Genomic DNA, 10,031 nt, shown 5'->3' with positions numbered 1-10,031 from the left:
TGCTCCTTTATACCAAATCATGTTACCACCAGGTGTTTTTTAAGCATTACACAACTTTACCAGCCTTTTGTTGCCCCTGTCCCAACTTTTTTGGAATGCTTTGTTGCCATCAAATTCAAAATGGGAATATATTTTTCCAAAAACAATTAAATTTCTCAGTTTCAACAATTGATCTGTTGTCTTTGTACTATTTTCAAATCAAATATAGGGTTTAAACGATTTGCACATCGTTGCATTTTGTTTTTATTTACATTTTGCATAGCGTCCCAACATTTTTGGAAATGGGGTTGTAATACCTAGTTTATCTAATCAATCCTGCATGTTTAGAACTTATTTAGAAGGTATTACTGAATTATCTAAACACTGAGCAATACTTGGCACAGAACATCAGACGATCGATTAATCAGACAGATGCGTAAGCAGATATGTTACAAGATTTCTTCATCTGACAGATCTGGGCTGCTGTATCCCTCCTCATCGTCCGCTTGGTCTGTGTCCTTCAGAAATGTTAGGTTGACTTTGGGGTTCTTTTCTGCTATCAGGCTATAGGTCCTTCTCACATCCATTTGCTGCAACTGTAAATGGTGGAGTCTGCGCAAGAGAACACTTTGAAATCCAAGGATAGCTTCTTCTGTCAGATGATTTGATAACGCTGTGTAAAAATGAATGAGTGAAATAAAAAATTAGAAAGTTTATTGTAACCAGTCAGTGGAACAGTCTGCACAGTTTGTGGCTGTGTCACAGTAGCGAGCTCCGCTCACTCGCTGCACAGCCAGCAGGTTGTTCTCCAGCTCCTTACACTACATTCCCAAACTGTCATCACCACTGAGCAAACTTTTGTTTTTTATTGCAGCATTTTATGGCTCAGTCCGATTTGGTCAGACTCTGAAGATCAGACTACACGTTTGGCGAATGGTATTGGGTTCATTTCTGGCTGATTCCAGGTTGTTCAGCTGTTCTTCTGTCACAGCTGCCGACTGAAAAGCTGCTCAGTGGTGATGACAGTTTGGGAATTTAGCGTCGTCTCATCTTCAGAGTCTGACCAAATCGTCTGTCGATCAAATGAGATCTTAGAAGTGTCCGTTTTCTGTTTGTGGCAAAGTAAGAAGTAAAAACGTTCAAATGGCTTAAGCGTCTCCTAGCAAAGTCGTTGCTTAGCAACGGCATCTTGGCGGAGTGATACAGTGTGAAAAAGCCGTGATGTTATGTTGAAATATAAGCACGGTTAGAACGCTTCCCAACCAATCAGCTTGCGTGGCCAAACTAACTGATAAATAAATAATGAATGAACTGTTCAAACATCACAGTAGTTAACTGACATCTAGAGATCTGTGAAAACTTTTTAAACACCTACAAAAATCAACAGTTTCACTCTCACATTACATACACGCACAACAATGACAGTATTGGTACTGTTACATCAGTTGCCACTGTCTGCTTTATGCTAGACTGTAAGCAGTTCGGTCACAAAGGAAAAAATATATGACATTACAGCTAAAGTCCTATAACTTTGTGCCCAATCTTACAATTAAGATCATTTGTATGCATGTATGTTTATCAGAAATTTAATTTTCAACCACAGAGAGGAAAAAAAAAGAATGCATACCACTGTTGCTTGTGACCTCTAAAGCCCGTGCAGCTAGTTCCTGAACCATCACCACTGCCTTGTTAAGGTAAGTGCAATGTTGTGACATCTCTTTGACTAGGATGGACTGTTCCTCTTCTAAACGCTTCACCAGCATCACCTGATCGAAGACTTTTCTTTTTGTTCTCAAGGCCCCTTTTTACGAAGGAAAGAGAAAGAACACTAAGTGGACTGACAAAAGCAAATAACTGGAAAGCATGAACAAATGAATGATGAGATGTTGCGGACCATCTCCATTTGATTCCCAAGGTAGGATAAAGGCCTCAGATAAGCTGCAAGCTGCCTCCACATCAATCTTGTCCTCATCAGCTACCATGGTGTTGTATTGTGCGAGAGTGTCTTCAGTCTGCCCTAAGCTCTCCCAGTCTCCTTCTTTTGGACTTCCTAATCCGACTGCTATCTGTAAAGTTTGAGAGGGGGCAGGCATGGTTTCGGCAAAACTTGAAATAATAAAATTAATTAACCTAAAAAAGGTTTGTCATTTTCCAGAGAACATAATCAAAAAGAAAACATGTGGTAGACAAATGAAGGAAGAAAGCCAAACACTTAGTTTAACATTGTACATGCAGGTTAGTACTGAATACAGTTTTTGCCACAATAATCCAATCCACCTTCTGCAGTAAAGAAGGAACAGCTTTTTGTAGCATGCATACCATTCTGTCGATAAAGGTCCTGCTTCTTGTGCAGAAGAACACAGATCACATCATTAATTTCACTCTGCAAGTCCTTGAGGCTCTTTGGTGCTGAAGTACAGCTTTAGACAGTAAAAAATTGGTTATACAAATGGTAAACCACAATGTGTAGAAAAAGATGCATCCTGCTTTTATACTAAGAATACAATGCACAGTTGGGAAAAAAGGGGAAAAAATATATATATAGATATTATTGTTATCATTATATATATATATATAAAAGTGTGTGTGTGTGCGCGTGGTGTGTGTAAAACATCTTTCACCTGTAGATGCCCACTGCCTGACATCGGACACCCACTGATTCGGAGTTTCCAGAGAGAGGTTAAGTTGTTCCCTGAGAGCTTTCAGGCTGGCCGCTTCCTCTGCTGCCCTTTGTACTGCCTTTTTAGGTGGGAAATTAACAAAACAAAGTCACCACAGTAATAAATTTTATTGGAATATAGAGAAAAATAATATATATATATATATACATACACACATACATACACATACATACACACACACATAAACGGCACAAATGACACACACACACAGTGTATGTACATCGATCAGGCATAACACGACCACCTCCTTATTTCTACGCTCATTGTCCATTTTATCAGCTCCACTTACTATATAGGTGCACTTTGTAGTTCTACAGTTACAGACTGTAGTCCATCTGTTTCTCTGCATGCTTTCTTAGCCCCCTTTTACCCTGTTCTTGAGTGGTCAGGACCCCCATGGACCCTCACAGAGCAGGTACAATTTGGGTGGTGGATCGTTTTCAGCACTGCAGTAACACTGACGTGGTGGTGGTGTGTTAGTGTGTGTTGCGCTGGTCTGAGTGGATCAGACACAGCAGTGCTGCTGGAGTCCTGACCACTCAAGAACAGGGTAAAAGGGGGCTAAGAAAGCATGCAGAGAAACAGATGGACTACAGTCTGTAACTGTAGAACTACAAAGTGCACCTATATAGTAAGTGGAGCTGACAAAATGGACAATGAGCGTAGAAACGAGGAGGCATAATGTTATGCCTGATCAGTGTATACTTACTTTGGAAAATCTCTGGGCTAGTGCCTTGTGGAGGTTCTCTTCCTTTCTCTTATTCCAAGCAATTGACTGCAGAGTTATCATATCAGCTCTAACTAGAGGGAAGGGAAACAGAAAGCGTATTAGAATTGGACAAAGTTTATTCATATTCATATAGGGGAGAGTAGGGGCACAACCTAATTTAGTGTACAATATTATATCCTCTTGTACTCCCATTCCAACATCTACAAATTCTGACAACAATTAGAGAGACATTTGTAATGCAAGTAACTAAAGTACCCAAGGGAAATAATGAGAAATAACAACTCCACATTTGCCATTAAGTATTTCACTTTTAGTGTATTAGCTAACAATACAAAGAACTACTAGATCATCAATTTATTAGCTTTTTAAGTGACTGTTACTCCACTTACAGTCTCCTCTTCAAGTATTGGAACAGTAAGGCCAACTGTTTTTGCTATACACTGCATACATTCAGATTTGAGATAAAAAGATCAAATGAGACAATTAATTGGAATTTCAGGTTTTATTCCCTGATCTCAATTATATATATTATATATTTATAATAGCTTTGAATGTCTGAATTTCCACTTTTCCTCCTGTTAAAATCCTTTGTTGTCTTGGCTATGTGTTTTGTGTCATTGTCTAGCTCCAACACGAATTTCCACCTGATCACCTGATTAAACTAGACGCTAAATTGTCAGGCACAAAGTTTCTGTAGACTTCAGAATCATCTAAACATAGACTTTAAACTATCTGAACATGCATTATACCTCCTGAAGAGGTGGCTGACATTATTTTCATTTGTAGCTGTGTAGATTGTTTATACAAATAATTTATTAATCTTGTTCAAATCATTAAAAAAATATTTTAAAATAAAAAGTGTGAGGTTGCGCACCGCTCTCCTCCTTGTTTCATTTGAATGCTCAGTCCCACCTGACTTGGTCATGTACTTGGTGGTCAATGCTCCACGTGACAGAAAACTGTTGACCTGTTCAACTTCTTCACCAATGGTGTTTCCTGCTCCCTCTTGGCTCCTACCTCCCCATCTTACCTGCAGCAAAGCACATATCACATTTCGTCAGGAGTGATAATGGGTTTCTCCTAACTTATTATTTTTCCTCATACACACACAACAATTCCACTACATGTAGGCTGTGGTATATTGCACTACCAAATACTGGAATTAGTCATTCTAACAGCAAAAACTAAATTGGGTTGGAGCAAACCGACAAATTGCTAAAAACAGTACAGTCATTTAAGCTATTCAAATATTACATTAAATATAACTGAATTAAATTGTGTCCTGACAAAGCTTTTGAAGAAAAAACATTGCAGCCAATAGTTCTCATGTCACTGTCATGCAAAACACTGTAGACAAACAGCAAGTACAGTTACTTCAAAGAAACTACCTCACATTTTCCATTGTGCGCTTTGGCATGCATGACAGAAAGAAATGGCTTCATCTCTGTCAGCCCTTTAAACTCAGGCAGATTCTCAGCCACCTTCTTCAAATATGGCCAATATCTAGAAGAAAAATAACCTCACAAAATTTATATACAGAAATGGACCTTAAATAGTTATAGAAGACTGCTGAGGAGTATAAGACATATACCCATGGATTTGAAGAAAGGCTTGAATATGTGTGCACTACATGAAGTGAAGACAAAGTACCTGCATGTGACATCCATACAAAAGAATGACACATTTGATATCTGTGCCACCTCGTTTTGTAGGTACATGGGGTATGTGAAGATTTCCCCACGGTAGTGGTTCAGTCCACGCAATAAACAGCCATGCCTGCATACAGCTATTTCCAGACCCTCTTCATCTAACTTAGCACTGGATTTTGAGGATGTCTCCCTGCCAGCTGTAAATGTTGATGTTCCACAGACTCCTTCACCAGGCCTCTGAAAATATAAGTAGGTAAAAGGATTTCTTTAGAAAAGTGGCACTAAAATAGAAAATGCATGTCAGTAAAGACAAAAGATAAAACTGTTAAAAAATGTGGTCACATATTGGACAGAAAAAGTACAAGAGATATATATATATATATAAAATACAATTACAGCATTTTTTTTAAATCAATAACCATGCTACCTCAACCAAATCAATGAAGAATATAAATTTACATATCACATATATTTAAAATAATCAATATAAAAGTAATTACACAGGAAAAATGATACAAAATAACTGCCTGTACTCACGCCTTTCAAGTGACTTCTGATGAGGTTAACAAAGCTTGACACATCATCATCCCTAGCGAGGAAGATACCCTCAAACATGGATGGTTCATCAGTGCTTTTAAACAATGTTTTATGTTCAAAATCAATCGGATCGATCACAAACTGACAAGGCAACAAGAAATGTGACATGCATTGCACATTATACTAATGTACTATTTCACTTACCGTTTGGACTTCTTGAAGCGGTAATGCTTTCTATTACCATCTACAGAGACAGCTAGCATGTGAGGGGTACAAGCTGGACACACAAAGTGCTCCACTTGACAAAGCTTCTGCTCCTCAAACATACAATACTGGAGTTCCAGAAAGCTTTTCTGAAATGTGTCCCCACAGATGGCACCTGCCTATTACAGTACAAAGAAATTCTTGTTTTAAACAAGTGGAATATTAAATGCTGATAACTGTGCAATTTTTCAAATAACTATCTGGATAATTCAACACTGAGATTTAAATTGAGTAATCTGAGCAATTTAAAGTGGTCTCATGTGAAATGCTGCACTGTAGAGATACTTACTAACTCAGATTTCTTTACAGTGGTGGTAATATGAACCAGGAACCAGGGCCATTTAATTTACTATGCAAAATGACCAGTGATCCGCACGTGTCTTCTGAATTTCTATGTGTTATGTACAACAGTACAACAATGGTTCTGCCCATGACTTGATCATGTACTTGGTGGTCAGCGTTGCACAAGAGTGCTCTTTTGGTGCTATCTAGTCTTACAACATGAACCTCTCAGCCCAGAGTATTTGTTCTTTGGCGAAAACCTCTTTGGACAAAACTGCTGTAAAACATTTTTCCAGATATCAGGCAGACTATTCATAACAATTTCATTTAATAACTTTCTGTAAAGTAGCTTTGGAGGAATTAAAAGTTTCAGACATCTGTTTCCTATCACAACCGCTGTGAAAAATTATGACATACTAAGTTTCACACCAAACCATTTTGAACAATTTTGTGCGCATCTTAACAAGTCAGTTATGCAGAAATTTTGAAAAACTAGTGTCCCCCTGCTGCTCCCATTCAGTTTACTTACCCTCCCTGATTGATGTGATCGATGCTCTAGCCTTCTCACAAAGGCTTGGCGAGATAGTGCTGGAGCCGTCACTTTCATTTCAAAGAATGTTGTGAAAACATCAAAGGTGTAGATTGTTTGGCAGCTGGCCAATAACGATATGCCAGCAAGTCTTTCACTTCTGGAGTCCACTTTTGTTGGCAGGATGGACAGCTAATAACTGTCAGAAACAGACGGTATCGTCCTAAGTTTAAAAACACAGAACAACTGCAGAGAACAATTTAAAACAATGCTGAATATTTTGGAGCGTTGGGATGGTGAAACAGTGCAAGGCTAAGATATTGAACTTCAGTGAAGTGAAACATTAATCACACTTTATTGTGATACTTTATTGTATCCTAGTGAAACATAAGATGAAAGTCCTTAAAACCCCATTAAAGGAGGGGGTGGTGCCAGGTACATACCATTGATAGTCACTAGCACAACCTGCTTCCCTGCTGAGATGCAGACATCTATGGAACATGTGCAAATGTTTTTTGGTGGCGCGATTAGAAGCAGACACACTGCATTAGGAAAAAAATACTGAGTATGATGAAATATGCGACATAAAAACAGCAGTCATTGTCTTTCTGTTGCAGTGGCTGGAACTTGCACAAGTTTTGTCCACTAATGTTCAGATTATTTTAATGTTTTCCTATTGGCCTTGAGGTTTAGCCTGTTTAAATACTTGGTTCTAGTACCACAACGGATATCGTGGTGCATTAAAAAGGGGCAAGAAATTATTTTACCTTTTTCACCAAGTTTGTTCTGGCCACTTGCAGTGCTGAACTCAACAGACGTCGTATGGGAGATTGCTTCAAAGAAGCCGTTGATTATGGTGCTCCTGTTGTGAAACACATTCCATCTGTGGGAGTCACTGTCACAATTTGAGCACAGATCACTCAAATGGAACGCATTCTAAACATCGGATCACAGCTTCACCAGTACCACACTTTTGGCAGGTGCGACGGATCACTTGTTCTCCTTCCAATTTCCACTTCAAGAGTAGAGGCAGAGCAGCTTTCATTTGTTCCTCATACGCGCACTGACGCTGGGCCCAAGACCGAAGTGGGGTCTCCACTGGAGGAGCAGGAACAGCATCCAATGTTTGTCTTAATTGTTTAAGACGTGCATCTGAAAATTAAGAAAAAAAATTATGCCCATTTAATTCAGAAGAATTGAAAAAAGCAGCCTGTATAATCAAAAGTGCACACATCAACACAAACTATGTAAAGTACTGACTTAACTCACAGTAAAAAGAAAGGTGATCAGTAGTTGTATGTTAAAAGTTATCTATAACTAGAGAAAGGATAAAAAATAGAAAACAACTGACAATGTTGCACATACACAGCAAGTGTTGGCAGTAACAACAGTGATCAGTGAATAGCAAGATGTGTGTTAAAATAAAAACAGAAAAGCAAAAAGACTGTTCAAAGTAATGAAGGTGCCTGAAAATGAACACAAAGACAGACAGATATAGATAAATTAATTGAGTCCTGTAGAAAGGGTAGTTGGAGATTATCCAACTATGGAAACATAAGCAGTGCTGTCTAAATTACAGGAAAACAGGCAATATTGTCATGACTTGCATGTGGACAAGTTCCATGTCTGAAAGATGTTCTAATGTTCTAAAGGTATTTTGGGATGTTGCCAAAAAACAAGGTGAAGTCTATGCCCATGAAGGAACCAAAGTTGTGATATTCTAAACAAACAAACAAACAAACAAAAAACTAAAAAAAAAAAAAATTAAAAAATAGCAGTTTGGCATCATGCACAGGTACAATAATTAAACCTAAGTATTTGCTTGAATCTTTTCAAGACATGACCAGACATGACCATGGGTGAGTTAGTGTGGAATGAACCAGAAATGGAATGACTTACCGAGACACAATATTTCTTCAGACTCATCATGCCGTGATTCAAGTGAGTCACCAGCTGGCTCATTTGATTGCTGTGTGCTTGCTGGTGAAGATTAATAATAATAATAATAATAATAATAAGACAACAATCAACTCTTTGTTACCTACCACTAGTAAAAATAACAGTGAAAATCATGTCATCAGTTGCCTGCTGATTTTCAAGTAACTAGGCCTATAGAATATTCAGCCATATCACTAAAACCACCTGCCTAATATTGTGTAGGTCCGCCTCATACTGCCAAAACAGCTCTGACCCTTCAAGGCGTGGACTACACAAGACATGCCCATCATTAACTTTTTCAGTTATTTGTGCTACAGTAGCTCTTCTGTTTGATTGGACCAGACAGGCTATCCTTCACTCCCACAAGTATGACTGAGCCATGGGCGCCCATGACCCTGTCTCTGGTCCACCTGTTGTTTTGCAGATGCTGTGGACCAGTCGTCTAGCCATCACAATTTGGCCCTTGTCAAAGTGGCTCAGATCCTTATGCCTGCTCATTTTTTTGGCTTCCAACTCAACAGCTTCACTTGCTGCCTAGTATATCCCCCCCTGACGTGCCACTGTAATGAGATAATTAATAATATTCACTTCACCTTACTTCATTGGTTTGAATGTTATGGCCAATCAGTGTATGTCTTGGTTACTATATCACAAATGCTTAAGTATGTCAGGACACATGACATTGATAACCATCAATCACTGCAGACTCACAGAATGAATGAGTCCAACTGTCCTGACGAGAGACAGAGCGAGACTTGTTGAAATGTTGGGGAATAAGGCTCCCATTCAGGTCTCTTTCCCTCCACCACACACTGATGCCAGATTTTCTCTTTTTTTTTTGTTCAGTGGCTAAAAAAAAAAATTGTACAATATTTTGTCAAAACAATGCCTAAGCTATGTGGAAATCCACCAACAACAGGTAATGTAAAACTTGGGGAAGACCCGTTAGTAAAACCTTCTACATGTGGGAAATTAAGTTGGTGACCATTAACTTACCAGTTGGCTTGCAAGATCGTTGGCCAGCAATCTTCCCTCTTCAAGCCAGTCTTTTAGCTTTCTGGCAGTCACTTGAAGACATTGCTACTAAATTCAAAGATAATTAATTTGTTAAACACAAAATGCCATTCATAATGTGATATTTTATTAAAACAAAGAAAAATACTTGACTTGAGCATTTTACTTGATGTTTTAAATGGTGTTTGAAGAAAACAGGCCAAGTTAAAATATATTATAGCTGTGCTCGTTTTCTAGCTTGACTGTTGTTTTAGCTGAAGTGAGTTAACTAGCCATGTTTAATTTATGGGTTGCCTTAAATGGTTCATGTTAAGCTGTATGACTACGCATTTCAGTGTAGGACTGAAAAGCTTGATATAAGCATCTTAACTCGGTCTTCACCGAGTTATAAAACAATACAACACACAATGCAGCCTATGCGTTCATGT

At 38.5% G+C, this 10,031-nt stretch overlaps 1 protein-coding gene across 5 annotated transcripts; it reads right to left on the bottom strand.

Moving 5' to 3' along the window:
- Positions 1-233: 233 nt before the first annotated feature.
- Positions 234-9,670, bottom strand: LOC118823034. 5 transcript variants are annotated; one of them, XM_036592403.1, is made up of 15 exons: positions 9,586-9,670; positions 9,301-9,438; positions 8,551-9,149; positions 6,652-7,803; positions 5,781-5,959; positions 5,577-5,670; positions 5,041-5,276; positions 4,779-4,893; positions 4,303-4,420; positions 3,370-3,461; positions 2,601-2,721; positions 2,299-2,399; positions 1,874-2,045; positions 1,607-1,780; positions 235-652 (listed from the first exon to the last, which is right to left on the bottom strand). In XM_036592403.1, the coding sequence occupies exons 4-12, from the start codon at positions 6,727-6,729 to the stop codon at positions 2,344-2,346; spliced, it is 1,089 nt and encodes a 362-aa protein (XP_036448296.1). In that variant the 5' UTR covers positions 6,730-7,803; positions 8,551-9,149; positions 9,301-9,438; positions 9,586-9,670; the 3' UTR covers positions 235-652; positions 1,607-1,780; positions 1,874-2,045; positions 2,299-2,343. The 5 variants fall into 5 exon arrangements, with proteins under 5 accessions (XP_036448299.1, XP_036448296.1, XP_036448295.1 ...); XM_036592406.1 differs by having other exon boundaries at positions 234-652; positions 1,607-2,045; positions 2,299-2,323; XM_036592402.1 differs by having other exon boundaries at positions 1,607-2,045.
- Between the last annotated feature and the right edge of the window lie 361 nt (positions 9,671-10,031).

This window comes from Colossoma macropomum, unplaced genomic scaffold (assembly GCF_904425465.1).
Source record: "Colossoma macropomum unplaced genomic scaffold, Colossoma_macropomum, whole genome shotgun sequence".
Lineage (NCBI taxonomy): Eukaryota > Metazoa > Chordata > Actinopteri > Characiformes > Serrasalmidae > Colossoma > Colossoma macropomum.
The sequence above is the reverse complement of the archived record's forward strand: the minus strand, read 5'-3'. Positions and strand labels throughout refer to the sequence as shown.

Coding starts and splice junctions, on each gene's coding strand:
- LOC118823034 (XM_036592402.1), bottom strand. CDS start 6,729: ATGAAAGTGACGGCTCCAGCACTATCTCGCCAAGCCTTTGTGAGAAGG. Junction 4,894..5,040: donor TGTATGGATGTCACATGCAG/GTACTTTGTCTT, acceptor TTTTTCTTCTAG/ATATTGGCCATATTTGAAGA. Junction 3,462..4,302: donor CAAGTACATGACCAAGTCAG/GTGGGACTGAGC, acceptor CCTTCCCTCTAG/TTAGAGCTGATATGATAACT.